The sequence below is a fragment of the Hippocampus comes genome, unplaced genomic scaffold (genome assembly GCF_001891065.2).
Source record: "Hippocampus comes isolate QL1 unplaced genomic scaffold, H_comes_QL1_v1.1 scaffold255, whole genome shotgun sequence".
Lineage (NCBI taxonomy): Eukaryota > Metazoa > Chordata > Actinopteri > Syngnathiformes > Syngnathidae > Hippocampus > Hippocampus comes.
The window spans coordinates 180,728-196,713 of NW_017806034.1; the positions used below are offsets into that span (position 1 = coordinate 180,728).

Consider the following 15,986-nt stretch of genomic DNA (forward strand, 5'->3'; position numbering starts at 1 on the left):
GGACCATGTGTGGCAAGTAGTCGCATTTTAAAACATCTAAGAAGAACATCTACTCTTGATCGGCTAACTATTAAGGGGGGGAGATCCAGAGCCACTTTTAAGCAACAGCACACTCATGCAACACCCAAATCTTCTGCGATCATGTCAAAGCCAACTTGTAAGCAACGCTGCATAGTTTCATTGAATGCAGAGGTTAGCGTCGGCTAACACTGAAAAGTGGCACAATTTTTTAAATGTGTTTTTTAAAAACAAACACATGGCTTCACTGTAGCGCAGTCTGTTGAGCTCAATGCTAACAAACAAGCAAAACGCCATAGATGGGCTAACGAATGGCATTGTTGTGACCATGTTATAACCCTTTAGGCAACGAACATCTGAACTCAAACAGTGCAGGAGAACATGTAGAGGGACAATCTAGCAATACTCGGACGTATTCTTTATCTCCTGTGATGAAGTTTTACTGTGATTTACTGATGAGTTTTGACTGACTCCATGTATATCCATATGTGTGTATACTGACCCCTAGTGGCCAAATCACACATACCAAAAGGAGCAGCACAGTGTCCATTGAATTAAACACACTTTAAAAAAAACCCACAAAAACTATAATTCCCTACATTATAGACATTTTATAACACTGCCAAAGGGTTTCAATTTGTGGAAAAATGCACAATGTGTCTCCTTTAAAGTCTTTTGTTGTTTATTAGCATACACTAGCGATGATAATGGCTTTTCAACTTTAGCCTGACCTCCATCGTAACACATCATTTTAATCACTCCTTGAATCTGCAAGGACGTGCTTCCTACTAACCTTCCATGTTACTCCTCCTGCATGGCCATTTTAACACCACACAAGGGGCTCTTGAGACAAGCCAGATTGTATCATTTCCGCAAATTGACCAATTCCGGAATGCTGGCGTGCGTGCTACGTGTGTGTTTTGCGGATGTGCCGCGTCGTGCCACGTGTGCGATTCTCTCCATGCGTGTCCGTGTGTTTCTGAAGCTCTCCGAGATATCAGCGTCGCTCATGAGGGAGGCGTCCGTGTCCACGTTGAGCACGCTCACGCCGTCCTCCACCTGCCCTTCGCTGATTGAGGGACACTACGACATCAGGTGTGGGACTTTTACCAAACACACCATTACAACCATTTACAAATTGTCACCTTAAAAAAACAAACAAAAAAAAAAAAACCTCAAAACATAGCAAACTGAACTAAATAGTGCCGGTTCTATTTATCATTATAATAATTTCATATCAGAGGTAGAATTGAATGCTCTGTTCAACAAAAGGTTTTTAATTTTTGCATGAGGAATCGTTTAAGGCCCAAATACGATAATGTAACTCTAATTTAATATCGAACCGCCAAATACATAATAGCAATCAACATCAACATCTGGAACCTTTCAACGGTTTTGCTTTGGCGATACTGGGTGGCATCTTGGTGTCAAGGAAGTATCTTGTCATTTCTGTGTTATAGACACACTGAGCCTGGTTCCGGAGCGTCGACCCCCGATCTGGACCCTTTCAGCCCGGTGGACAGAAAGAAAGCTCTCAAAGGCTGCAGCTTTGTTCCGGACATACAGGAGATACGAGTCAGGTCGGGATAATTGCACTCACACACTTGTTGGGACTTATACTAGGCTTCAATTAATATGTATGTACATATGTGACATATAATTAAAAATAAACCATAGAGATGCCTTTAATGAACAGTTTTGATCTGATCAACAAGAGAAAAAAAAAAGGCCAAAATGCTGAGGTTGTTGGTCAGCTCGCTGGGACCTATGAGGATGAATTACAAATTGGAAAAATCGGATTGGTTACAAAAGCAGTCCCGTTACTAATAGTTCACGTTACATGGGTCTCCATTACTGATTCTGAAGCCCCTGGGCAGATTAAATTCACATGGCAACAAACAGAGGCTGCGATCTAATTTGACAACAAATTCTAACATCCACGTACTGGAAGCAGTGCAGCCCAGAGAAAGACAACATGAAATGAAGGCAATAGACTTTAGGGAATCATGTAATACAATTTCATGGAACAAATATTCGAATTTAGGATCGTGGTTTCATGCTTCTGACATTATTTTGTGATTATGTACAGCCCAATCGTGTCCAAGAAGGGTTACCTCCACTTTCTGGAGCCCCACGCCAGCGGTTGGGTGAAACGCTACGTGGTGGTGCGCCGGCCCTACGTTTACCTGTACCGCAGCGAGAGGGACAGCGTGGAGCGAGCCGTCATCAACCTGTCGTCTGCCAAGGTGGAATACAGCGAAGACAAGCAGACTTTGCTGCGGGTACGAGCCAAAAGCATCGCAAGCGGTTTCCCCGGGAACCTGGACCCTTTCAGCCCGGTGGACAGAAAGAAAGCTCTCAAAGGCTGCAGCTTTGTTCCGGACATACAGGAGATACGAGTCAGGTCGGGATAATTGCACTCACACACTTGTTGGGACTTATACTAGGCTTCAATTAATATGTATGTACATATGTGACATATAATTAAAAATAAACCATAGAGATGCCTTTAATGAACAGTTTTGATCTGATCAACAAGAGAAAAAAAAAAGGCCAAAATGCTGAGGTTGTTGGTCAGCTCGCTGGGACCTATGAGGATGAATTACAAATTGGAAAAATCGGATTGGTTACAAAAGCAGTCCCGTTACTAATAGTTCACGTTACATGGGTCTCCATTACTGATTCTGAAGCCCCTGGGCAGATTAAATTCACATGGCAACAAACAGAGGCTGCGATCTAATTTGACAACAAATTCTAACATCCACGTACTAGAAGCAGTGCAGCCCAGAGAAAGACAACATGAAATTAAGGCAATAGACTTTAGGGAATAATGTAATTGTAATTTCAAGGAACAAATATTAGAATTTAGGATGTGGGTTCATGCTTCTGACATTATATTGTGATTATGTACAGCCCAATCGTGTCCAAGAAGGGTTACCTCCACTTTCTGGAGCCCCACGCCAGCGGTTGGGTGAAACGCTACGTGGTGGTGCGCCGGCCCTACGTTTACCTGTACCGCAGCGAGAGGGACAGCGTGGAGCGAGCCGTCATCAACCTGTCGTCTGCCAAGGTGGAATACAGCGAAGACAAGCAGACCTTGCTGCGGGTACGAGCCAAAAGCATCGCAAGTGTTTTCCCCGTGAAATGAGTGTCGGGAGTGACTCCAGCGCTCCCACCCGTCTGCAGACTCCAAACACTTTTGCCGTGTGCACCGAGCATCGTGGGATACTACTCCAAGCCAACAATGACAAAGAAATGCATGACTGGCTTTATGCCTTCAATCCTCTGTTGGCGGGTACCATCAGGTGAGTGTTGGCAGTCGCCATCAGATATATACCGTAGGCCGACTTCCTGTTTAATTTCATACATGGGTCCTTGAGACTTTTGTTGTCCGTTCTGCCGTGATTGACGTGTCCACCTCATTTCGTGTTGATAAGAGAAAATGGATGAAATGGAACTGGTTGCTTAAAACCCCAAACTTTTTTTAGACATGCCCACCAAATTTCATGCTGATCAGCCGAATCCGAGTCTGGGGATCTTTTTTTCAACAATGGGCCATTTTCCGACAGCTAAATGATCATCCAACTTTAACTTGATGCACCAGTCACATTAAATACCTTTGGAGGGGAAAACTGTTTCACAATTCAGCGTTGTCCATCTGTCTAGGATAAGTGCTTGCAATCGGTTCTCATTTAGACAAAGTCCCTGATAGGAAGTCTTGGAACCCGCCCAAACCAAAATGATCAGCTTCCTCTTCACATGAGCACCACGAGGCAGAATTCTGGCAGAGCATCACACCCTGACTTCATAACTCAATCAAATGTACTTTTTTTTTTTTTTAACTGTTCCCGCAGGTCTAAACTGTCTAGAAGAAAGTCGGTCCATTCGGCACCGGTGGCCCAGAGGATGTGAGCCTCTTCACAGGCATCTAAACACCACCAACTCTCTTACTTTACATAACCCACTGAAATAACCTTCTAAATATACTGTATCTAACATGCTATCACTGTTACAAAGCTGCATGTTGACAACACCCTGTACAGCAGAGTCATACACATGCAGGTGGCCATCCTTTGTGTTTGCAAACTGGCTGATATGCCACGTGTGTTCTTTTTGTACACAGTGACACCCGGTGGCGGGGAGGTTCCTCTGCATGATGATCGTGCTAGTTTGTGTAGTCTATTGCCTTGTACACGTTTCGCTTCGAAGGTGTCACAGTACATTTAATACTAGTTCAGCTATCATGTGGCTTTGGAAAAATGGAAAGCCGTTTGAGCATTTATTCAATATCCTTGATCCGTGTACTAGTACACTCCGAGTTGAGAAAGCACTATTAAAATAATGATATATTGTATTGCATTGTCATACAGCACACTAGGAGAACAACTGTGTCTTAGTCGTACCAATTTTTAAATGAATGTATTCATTTATTTCTTTATTTTGTTACTAGTGCCACTTTTTGCCTTTTGGTAGTATCAAAGATCCTGATTAAGTGAACCATTTTCAGCATTTATTCAATATCTTTGATATTCATCTTAATGTCCATATGCTATAGTCTTAGCATGACTTAGCATGGCGCTTTTGGCCTACTCGTATGCCATTAAACCTTCCTAATAGACTCCTGTCCTTCACTAGTACCACTTCTAGGTCCAACTAGTCTTCATGCGTCACATACTAGTAGCCTTGTGAGCCCTACTAATAGCACCAATACTAACTAGGAGTGTTGCCTCACTAGTAACATGTAGTTGTCGTACTAGAATGTTGGAGTTGTCCTACTGGTGTGCGGGAATGTCATGCAGTACTGGGATATAATTTAACTCGTAAAACACATTCGATGTACTAGTGCCCTTACCATAAAGTTAATTCTGCATTTTTTTTTTCCAACCGAAGGTCATCCAAGGTTATTAAAAGTGACACCAGTAGAGGAAGAAATGTTCCGAGTACACCGTTCTAATAGTGTAGTAACACTACTACTCGTGACATCGTGAATTACACTAGTTTATATTTAGCACTTCACTAATAGTACTAGTCGGGCACAGATGTCAACAGTGCACAGTTTTGCCTCACAAGTAACATGAAGTTGGCCTACTATGATGCCAAAGAAAGTTTAGTGGAAAAAAAAACGTTACTAGTTAGACACAGTCGTTCTACTATTGGGCGAAATTGTCTTACGGGTGATGACAAAGAATGTACTAGTACGTGGCCCTTTGTATAGAGATCAATCCAATAAATGCTCAAACATCTTTCCAGGCTAGGTGTAAAGTAGGACCAAAGGGTCAAACGTTCTCCCATTATGTTCTATTTTCCTCAGAAAAATCACATAATACCCACACCTTTGAGAAAAAAAAAAGATAATCCCTGGTACGTAGAATCACAAAATAATGTTATTTATTGTCGCATTATGTTTTTCGTTATTTGTGATGGAACTATAGAACAATTTTGCTGCACGGCACTTTATCGTCCTTGTTAAGTTGTTGCGTTACCAAAGCGTTTTCTTTATTGTTTGTGCATAATTTACACTTGTCTCACCAAATTATATCGCATCAAGATGACAAAGGGTACACACATACGATAATCTGTCCGATTATCGGATGCCGCTAAAGGATTATCCTGAGCATTTATGCTGTGGTGTGGGTTGCGTTAATCGTGATTTGTCCTCCCCTATCTAGTTGGGAAAACAGTCGGGGACCAGCAAGGTAAATGTTAAACCTGTTCAGTATTTACGATTGGGTTATCTTGTGTGTGCGCTCAATGCTGAGTAGGGCCAACGACCTGACTCTGATTGTGATGTGGCCAGCAAGGTAAATGTTAATTAAACCTGTTCAGTATTTACGATTGGGGTATCTTGTGTGTGCGCTCAATGCTGAGTAGGGCCAACGACCAGACTCTTGATTGTGATGTGATACGGAATGATGCTCAGTTGAGTACACACATACCCATTGTTGGGCCGATTTTGAGCTGTATTCTTCTCCTTCTGATCAAAGTCAGCAAAGTTCTGATTATCTCTAACATCAAAAGATGATCTTGATCGATTGTGGTGTGGTGTCGTGTTGCTCGGGAAAACTGTCAGGCTGGCCTTTGTAAGTGCTGATCCTGTTCAACATTCACGATGGCAAATCCGTGCCGTATGTGTGTGGTCAACACTGAGTTGTGCCGAGCCACCGACTTGGCGATTATGACATGAAATGGAATGATAATCAGTGAAGCGGGATACACGCATACCCATAGTTGGGGAGAATTTTAACATGTTCCCTCTTAATCAGAATCAGCAAAATTCAGATTATCGGATGTCTCTAAAATATTATCCTGACTGATTATCTGCGGTGTAGGTGTGTGTTCGGAGTGATTTTTCTTCCCACATCTGCTCGGAAGAAGTACATTTTAAACTTGGTTCAGATTTACAACGGTGATTGTCGGACGTTTCATGCTGTACTGTATATGGTGTTATGTATTGGTCATCTGGAGCACACCGCACATTCTGAGATCACAAGTGGCAATTTTTGTTCTTATCATGTGCCTTTTTAAAATCGACAACGATTTCAGTCGATAATCGGCATTTCCTACTCTTGTAGAGTGTGTTTTACCACAGATGCCCAACACAGCCGACAACCGGGCCCCTTCTAACTCTGACTGGAAGGGAGGAAAAATGATCTAATTCGGCCTGATTATCGGTATGTGTGTAACCCGGCTCATTACGTTAAACATTTGTTTTTATTTAAAGAAAAATTAGGGTCATGTCAATTCTGTCCATTCTGTCTTTAAAGGTCAAGCGTTTGACTTTTAATGCAGGAGCCTGTCATAATGGGAATTTTGGAGAATATCTTGCAAAAACGAGATCCGCTTGGTAGGTTGTTCATGAATTTTGTGAGAATAAGACGTCATAACCTTCCTTCTTTGAATTTCTGCCAAGCTGGCGCATTTAAATGTCAAAATCTCGAAAGATTTTTGTACAAAACGAAATTGAACATGAGATACGTAGCACTGCGTGTTTTCTGTTTGTTTTGCTTTCTGTTGCCCAGTCCAGAATTAATCTTTTTTTTTTCTTCCAATTCCCCCTCAAAAAAATTTGGTGATTATGAAGAGGAAAGGTCCACACAGCAGCTCATGCCTCCCTTTTTCTCCACCTCCTCTTGTTCAGCTTGTTTATAGGCTAAAAGTGAATACTATTCATTTTTGACATATACGAGTGAATATACTCATATCGTCGTATGTTGTGCTAGCCTGTGATGTCCATGGTGTCCCTCAGTATCACTTGTAAGCCCAAATCCGACTTGTTTGCATAGCCTATTATGGAATTGTTTGTAGTTGGTTTTAATGCCAGTTTTTGCCAACCTTTGTTGAGCCAAAGCACAAAAGTTTGCACCAAACAAAAAGGCCATAAAAAGTATATTGTTGCTTCTTGGGAGGAATCCTCGCATCACCTAAAAACAATAAGCTGACTGAACACTGACTGATTAGGCGGAAATGACTTACCTTTGTGGCTGACTTGTTCCTTCTGCACCGATGCATTACAGCGATCCATTTTTACCAAAAGCGGCTTGATCAAATGTATCTCACCTGAGTGTTTGCACTCATTATTCTCTTTAAAAAAATGTCCAGTGTCAGTAGTGACGTAATGCTTCCGCGGAGTGAGGGAAGAGGCGAAGCTTTACGGCACGCCTCAGACAGTTCAACAGAGTTAATAGATTTTGCACCTTTCTGCCATCTAGTGGAAGACCATTCAATTGTTCCGTCTGTCACTAAACGTCGCTGGCATCGATAGACAAGAAGAGATCAATTGTTTGTCCACTAAAATTAATAAATCTGAATTTCCAGGGCAATTAAGTGACATTGGACCATTTCCCAGGTCACATTGTCAGGAATAACTGGTCTGCGCCAGACTGAGACAACACCGCAACACCCCCCCCCCTCCAAAAAAAAACAACATGCTATTTTAATCAGGAAAATGAAAAAGAAAGGTTTGTTGAAGACATGGTCTGCCAACCAATTGGTCTTTTGTTTTGCATGCTCCAGGCCAGCCAACCTGTTTAGCCATGCAGCCTGATAGGGAAAACCTGGAACGACGATTTGAATAGCAATTCCCAACAATGTGATTTCCTGCATGTTTTGGGGTCATCTCAGTCTCTTTTTTTTTTTTTCTTTTCGGGCAAAATGTTAATTGTGACCATATGAAAAATGAGAATGCAATGCACTATTTCTTTCAGTGGAATCCTGCACATGTGCATTAGGCTGAATTGCAATTCTGGCCAACAGTATTTCCAGTCTATTTCTACGTTTCAACTGACACGCGTCGCATGGTAACAACACAAGTAAACAATAAGTTACATACGGTAGAGTTTCATTGGCTTGGGCAGACAAGCTGGGCAACACTCTCTTCAAAGAATTTTAATTGACACCCCCCCAAGAAATCTGAGTTTTGTCACTTCAACCATGCAGTTTAAATCTTCAATAAATTGTACCGAGGCTTGTATTCAAGGGATTATTATCTTTTAGTGCATTTGTTTAACAAAGCGCCCCTAAGTGACCTCATTTGGGGACACTGTCTACATTTGTGTGCACTGTGAGCTCTGCTTCATGTCGGGCTGCTTCTTTAGAGTTGGATCTCAGCATGCGGGTCCCACATTTCGTCCTCCGCTCTCCACTCCTCTTTCTCCAACTGCCTGTAAAAGTTCAGCTGTAAAGTTTAGTCACTACCCACTCTTTGTAACGGACTCTCCCTTCTGGCTCTTTCTTGTATATAAATGATGATCCGCAGTGTGCGTGAGTTCTTTTCTGTCCACTGTACGCCACCACGAATGAGAATATCAATTTTCAAAAGCAGTCTTGCAGGGTGATCGTTTTTTGCACTTTTGTCCCCGTCTTCATCTCACTTTTATCTTCTTTGTTCTTCTCGTAGCTTGTCAAGAGATTAAAAAAAAAAACGTAATCTGAATAAATGAGTGATCAAATGTATGCTCACATCGTTGTATTGTCCTTGTTTTCAATTTAAAATGGAGTGTCTGCTAGCTACGGTGGAAGCGTCGAAGCATAACTGCTCAAAGTATTTCCTTAAATTTCATGATACATATGTACTTCGATCATTAGTTTTCTTGTGGGTATCCATTTGAACACAAATAATAACCAGAATCGTTATTGTCAAATTTGCATGATTTGCGGTTGCATTATGCATCCACTAGATGGAGCTACGCTGAAGGAATACAAAACAATACAATACAGCTTTATTTATACAGTATAGAACTTTCATAAATGCTGGGGCTGTAACAAAGTGCTTTACAAAACATTTAAAATACTACGTCCAAGACACACACAATTATACCTCGGTTTTCGACCATAATCCTTTCCAGAAGACTGTTCGTAAAGCGATTCGTTCGAAATCCGAAACTATTTTATTAGCCCATGATTAGGGGCTAATACACTATGCAGAAATAACATAAAAACAGTCAGATTTGCGTAAATCACAACAAACACGTCTGCTCACATTGAACGCTACATGAGGAAGCGTCATTTCCTCATGTCTACACATATATACAGTATATAAAAGGGACTTCAAATTATAAGGCGCACTGTCAGCTTTTGAGAAAATTGAATGCTTTTAAGTGCGCCTTGTGGTGCGGAAAATACGGTAATTGTTTAGTTGTGTGTGAGTCACTTGTTTATATTGATGTCCTGTTCAATACGACCAACTAGGCTTAGGGAAGATCCAGAACCACTTTCAAGCTCTTGCATACATCGACTTGGTCTATACCTCCACGTGCAGGTCACTCTACCCGTCCTTCCTCTTCAATTATGAAGAAGTGCCCGGCCCCCCCAACTGAGCTTTAGGTCCAGGAGATTCATCTTCAATGGTTTTCAGCTTAAGTGACCAATGAGCACAACAGCAGATTCTGGATTTCTGATAGGAGTCACCACATTTTTTTTCAACTTTTCTCCATCCACGACTTAACGGTGAGTGCTGTTCTGATCATCGTGGTAAGATGTTGATTTTCAAATGAGGGCAATGTTTTCTTGTTGGGCGGATGACACTTCTGTGAGATCCCAAAATGCATATCAATGAGAAAAAAAAGTAAATTCATAAATAATTACAACTGCGCTGTATTTCTTCGTTCAGTGGAGAGCAGTCATTTCAGGCAAAAACAAATTCCGAAGCCCCGCCTGCTCATGTCTGAATTAACATCATTTAAATGCATACATTGTTTACTAGCAAATTCATTTTAAATAACTTTTTTTTAATATATACTGGTTACAAACTTTCAAGGGGAAATTTGACAAAGTAAAAAAAATGTCAGTCTCATATCTCACCATAACGGAGGGAAAATAAAAGCATCGGAAACGTGTTTCCACAAATTTATTGATCATATTATGAAGGTAATGCAAATTTTGCTCATTAAAATAAACTTAAGCAAAAGCTCAGTTAAAATGAGAAAAAAAAGATAATTCTTGAAATTTACCTCGATGTAGGAAATGGCAATTAATGTAAAGAATCTTTATATATGCATATATATTTGTCTTAATTTGTTGAATTGCCCTTTGAATGATTCTAACCAGTATAATAAATAAACAAAACAATGCAACGTGAAATGAATTTGTGAACAATGCAATGCCAATTCATTTTGCATTTAAATTCAGTTAATTTTGCACCACCAAGTATGAAAATGTCGCATCCATATTCCTAATCTTTAACAGAAAAACTAATATTTGGGCGAATTTAAAAAAAAAAAGTTGATGCATGGTTGTTATTGGACAAAGGCCGTATATGAGAAGTGACAAAAAGGTGTTTGTATTACTTGTATATTTCATGCACCATTTAACAGTGCTTAGTGGGTTCAGGTGATCTTGGGCAATGCTCCAGGACACTGTTGAGGTTACCTGAAGCACAATATCACATTTCCACTGACTCTCACAAGCTTTTTCCTGCATGCCGAGAAGCTTCACATTTCACCGCCATTGTTCTTTGCATTAAGTATGCGTATGCGTATGTGTGTGTGTGTTTGTGTGTGTGTGAGAGACGGAGGGACTTGATTACCTCCCGTATTCAGAGATGTGCCATGTCAGGTCCAACTCCTGCTCATTTTGTCTGCTTCCTGTTCTTTCAGATTCGGCCAGCTGCTGCTGCTGCTTCTTGAGAACTTTTTCAATCAACATGGAGAACAGCAAGGTGTTCACTGGTCAAGTCCCGTTATTCAAATTTTGTATGCAGATGAGAGAAAAGTATTGGGTCACATATTGTGAATGATCAATTCCGGCTCAGGTGGCCCGAAAGGAAAAAACAAAAACAAAAGTGGAATTACCAATTGAATATACAGTATAAGTAGTCTAAGTCCATCAAATCTATCCCTATTTCATAAGGATGTAGCGGCATCCAGCCAAAAGCGCTGCTCACATTCCGAGTCTTCTGTGAACTGAAAGGAAAAAAAAAACAAAAGTGGAATTACGAATTGAACGTATGAGTAGTCTAAGTCCATCAAATCTATCCATATTTCATAAGGATGTAGCGGCATCCAGGCAAAAGCGCTGCTCACATTCCGAGTCTTCTGTGAACCTCTGAACCAGTCGTGACATGTAACTGACACACGCAAACACCTAATTCGTAAACAAACGCGGTGCAGCTCAAGTAGCAGACTAGCTAGCCGTGCGTTGCCGTGCCAACCCACCAGTTGAGAATCACTGATTTCAAGTCTTCAATGAACCTACCCAAGCATGTTTTGGGAATGTACACAGGAGGCCAATGCAATGGAGTTTTTTAAAGAACACATTATGCATTTCTGTCACGATTTAAAACAGTTTCCAAGTTTCTCGTTAAAATATACGTGTCATCCTTTTTATCGAAAGATCATGTATTATGCTTTGCGTGAGTCCAACAGCCGGTGAAGGAGGTGCTCCCCCTTCCTCGACTCCAAGAGATTGATTTATCCCCACCCCCGAACATTCGCCAAAGACAAACGGGGTCCATGCAGTACATCCACACGGCCTCCTCGGGTAAGTCACGTTTATGCTGTTGCTGTTTTTAACTGTAAACTAGGCAGGCTACATTGTGGACTGGCTACCGGTCAAGCAGAAAAAGTTTTTCTAGATACAACCAGAACCATTTGACAAATATTGACCTTTGTCTCAGTCTCATAAAATATCGACCAGAGTGTTACATTTTTCATTTGAAATGCTTTTCCAGGCCTTTACCGCAGCCTCTTTCAGTTCTCGTTTGGTCCTGGGGCTTTCTCCCTTCAGTTAAGTGTTAAGGTCCATGTGGCCAGTGTAAGACATCCACTTTTTTTCCCCCTGATGAAGTCCTTTGTTGTGTTCGCAGCTTCCCCGAATTAATTTTAAATGCATTTTTCTGTAACTTGTCAGTCAGTGGGTCGCAGACTTGATGCAGTTCCGAGACTTTAGGTTCTGACGTGTAACTGAATTACTCAAGCTTATAAATAGAAAAACAAACCCAGCTCATTCAAGTGCTCGTAAACTATGCCCATGTTTGGACTCCCTGCGGACGGCATAGAGGGAACAGTGACGGTGTGTGTGACCTGCGATTAGCTTGCGACCAATCCAGGGTGTGCCTGGGATAGGCTCGAGCTTCTCCACCAGCCTCGAAGGAAGACAAACGCTTTACAAAATGGATGTTGTCACTTCATTTATTTATTTGGCACGTCAGCTTGGTAAAAAAAGATTTGTCATGATCCACATCCTTTCGCGGGAAATTTTCCTCTCTATCTTCATTTATTTACACAGAACTGTTCTATTATTAATCCTACTAAGCCGCTAGAATGACAAGATAAATGAGACGGATGTCAGGGCGTTATTAACCCGTGTGACTTCATTTCTTTCTTTGGCGTTTCAGCATTTCTCAATCTCGAGACCGATTAGAATAGTTTACGGAATTGCAGTTGAATTGAGCGGAAAGGATCAGCGCTGCAAAATCGCGACGAAATAACCGAGAACTCAAGAGACGGCTGTGTCACATGTTGTGATTGGTTTCTAGTGATGACATCATTCAACCAGCTGAAGCCTCCGGAGCGAGATCTCACTCTGACGTCCCACGTGAAGTCCATCAAGTCATTGAAGCAGGCTGGCATCACTGCGGCCATTTTCACTGGACAAATGGTGAGCAACCGCTTGCTAAATGATCAAACCTAAATGCATCTCTCGGGATAGCTTTTGATGTAAATGCAGGCATTGGTTCGAGTGAAGGGTTTGGTTCCAGTTCCCTGATGGAACCTCAGTGCCAGTCTCAAGCCAGGATAATTGGTTGGCTTGTCAGGATGGGCAACCGGGCGTAAAAAAACAAACCGAGTATGAGTTTGGAACATGCCTCCAGTTTTTCTTTCTTCCTTCCTTGGGCCACAGGGAGGTTCCTCCGTATCACTTGTTCCTGGCCTGCATCTGATTCCAGTTGCCAAACTTGTTGGGTTGACCTCCTCCAAGTTGTCTTTCGTCAATCTTAGCCTCCCTTGTGGATTCCAGCTTAGTACGAAATGTTATGGTTGTTGTTGGTTTTCGAATTGAGTCCAACTTCCATTCCAGTTTCTCTCCAGCAATCACTCCCGAGATTGAATATCGGTAAGTAGCGGCAGGTCTGCCGTAGATTTTGAACATTCAACATGAGTAGCTCCCAAGCCAAGTACTTAGAGGCAAGTCTGGAGAATGTGTTCACTAAACAATTTCTGCGGCTGAGACACCAAACCCAGGCCCTCAAGACACCAAATCCCAGGCACCGGGTCACCAAAGATCCGTGCCTGTCACCACAGACCACAACTGACGACAGATGTGCAATGATGACATTTTCTCCATGCAGAAACTTGACAACGAAGAGTTTCCGCTGGAGGAACCGGTTATGGATGCGATCCTGGCCGACATCGAGGCTCTGGTGCCCACTCACGACCAGGCTGGTCGTCCAATTGCCGAGTGGAAACGTCAGGTGATGGTGAGACAGATGCAGACCCGACTGCAGGATGAGGCAGACCAGAGGCAACAGGTACCGTTAGACCTCATCTCAATCCACCCGGCGTTGAGTGTTTCTTCCTTTGAGGGAGATTTGCGTTTGTCTGCTCAGTATGATTCCATGTCTGATTTGTTTTCCTCGCCTCACAGGACTGGACCACTGACTGCCCACCTGCGGACGGCTGGAAGTTCTCCCAGACCCACAATGCTGTTCTTGGGCCCTTTGGTGAGCTCCTAACTGAAGAAGACATGCTGTATCTGCAACAACAGATCGACAACGTGTCCCTCCAGAAGCGTCACCAGGCCTACGAGTTGGAGCTGACCAGGTTGATGAAAGAACTAGGGTCCATGTTACCGGACCAGATCCTGAACATCTCCCTGAAGAAAGAGGGTCTGCACCAAATGGACGAGCAGCGAAGTCAAGACCTGCCGGTCTGGTGCAGTCGCGTCTCGGAGATAGTCAGAAGTATGTCGCTGTTGGTGGCCAACCTGACCCAGACCATCGAGGATGGATCTGTGAGGACCATGGTGGAGCGTATAATGAAGGGACGGCAGGGTTCAGGCGATGGTCTGGAAGTAGACCTGGGCAATAAAACGCTGCTGGACCAAAACGGACATCAGAGAGTGTCCATTTTTGGGCATCGTTTAGACAGCAATAGGAAACGAGTTGAGAAGGAGATCCGCCAGTCCGGGGTGTCCGTCAGAAAGCTTCGAGCCAATTTTGAAGGGCAGATCGGTGGCATTTATCCCTTTGCCGGGGTGGTTCCAGGTAGCCAGGCCTCAAAGAACGAAATAGTATCTGAGTTGTCAGGGATGAGCAAGCCAAATGGTCATGTGAGATTTAGCAGCAATCCTATAAAGCATTCGCATGTGATCGAGACCACGAGTCTAAGGAAAGAGCGCATTGTAGTGTTGTTCCTGAGCCACTGGAAAAAGTCGGCTTACGCCATCGCCACCCGGGCGGCTACGCGAGATGCGAAATCGGAACGAGGCCAGCAGAAAATGCCATCCTTGTTTCAGTTCTGCCAAAAGCGAGGCGCGGTGGACAAGATGTTAACTTCTTGGAGAAATAAACTCCAGCCGCGTGGTGTTCAAACATCCCATTTGACATCATCGCAAAGTCAACTTCGAGTGTTCTCTCCGGAGCAATTCCTACCTGAGGCGGACGGCACGGCGGTGAGCCACGATAGTTTGACATTGGATCTCTTCATGCTGGGATACTTCAACATTTTGGAGCAGGAGTTGTCGCCGGTTGAGAGGAAGATGAGGCATCTGCTCTGCTTCGAAGTCTTTGACCATGTGGGGTGTTTCCCATGGGAGACCGTGCGGGAATTCCACAAGGTTGTTCTTGAAGAAATCCGAGCTGGAAGCCGACATTGGAGCGACGGCTTCGATGACATCAAATTCCGCTTCTTCGGCCCATCAGAACCAAAGTCGGATAGCGGGCCGGTGCCTTCAGTTGTAGTTCAGTGTGCTTTGCCGGATGAGGGCAGCTGCGGCACAGACTTGTCCTGTTTCAACAACGAAGACATTTGTCAATATATCGATCGCAGCTTTGCTTTCTGGAAGGAGAAGGAGGCGGAGATCTTTGATTTTGAACATTAACCACACTCTAAAACCTGATGCTTTTTTTTTTCACTTAGTGTGTGTCGAGTGTGGTTATTTGACATGGGCTGAAGAGTGACTTGGACAGAACGTAATTTACATTGATCTTAGCGCGAGGGCAGCAGAGTGCTCTAGTGTTTAGCATGTCTGCCTCACAGTCGAGTATCACAAGTTAGAATCTCCACATTCATACAAATGGACACTTTAGAGTATTCAGTGAAGCGAACATGAATAAATAAAACCCTGTTGAAAGTGCACTATGCATTTTCTGTATGTGAATGGATAAACTGTGTCTTTGTTTTCCCGCACCGTTCATTCTGCCTCCCTTCCTTCATGCTTCCTTGCATCCCTCCTTCCATACTCACACAATCCTTGTCGCCCACCTTCCATCCTTCCTCCCTCGCTTTCTTCATTCTTCCTTGCCTCTCTTT

At 42.9% G+C, this 15,986-nt stretch overlaps 2 protein-coding genes across 2 annotated transcripts in view; both read left to right on the plus strand.

The window, feature by feature from the left end:
- LOC109529464 (kinesin-like protein KIF1A) overlaps window positions 1-6,789 on the plus strand; it is a 42,621-nt gene extending 35,832 nt beyond the window's left edge. The window contains exons 61-65 of the mRNA XM_019892836.1: window positions 1,004-1,113; window positions 1,479-1,598; window positions 2,108-2,300; window positions 3,205-3,323; window positions 3,873-6,789. Coding sequence (XP_019748395.1) covers window positions 1,004-1,113; window positions 1,479-1,598; window positions 2,108-2,300; window positions 3,205-3,323; window positions 3,873-3,930 — 600 coding nt within the window. The 3' untranslated portion in view covers window positions 3,931-6,789. The remainder of the gene's footprint in view (window positions 1-1,003; window positions 1,114-1,478; window positions 1,599-2,107; window positions 2,301-3,204; window positions 3,324-3,872) is intronic.
- A 5,889-nt stretch (window positions 6,790-12,678) lies between these two features.
- Window positions 12,679-15,836, plus strand: espnlb (espin like b). The gene is made up of 3 exons (XM_019892972.1): window positions 12,679-13,113; window positions 13,805-13,984; window positions 14,101-15,836. The coding sequence occupies exons 1-3, from the start codon at window positions 12,994-12,996 to the stop codon at window positions 15,553-15,555; spliced, it is 1,755 nt and encodes a 584-aa protein (XP_019748531.1). The 5' UTR covers window positions 12,679-12,993; the 3' UTR covers window positions 15,556-15,836.
- The last annotated feature ends 150 nt before the right edge of the window (window positions 15,837-15,986 follow it).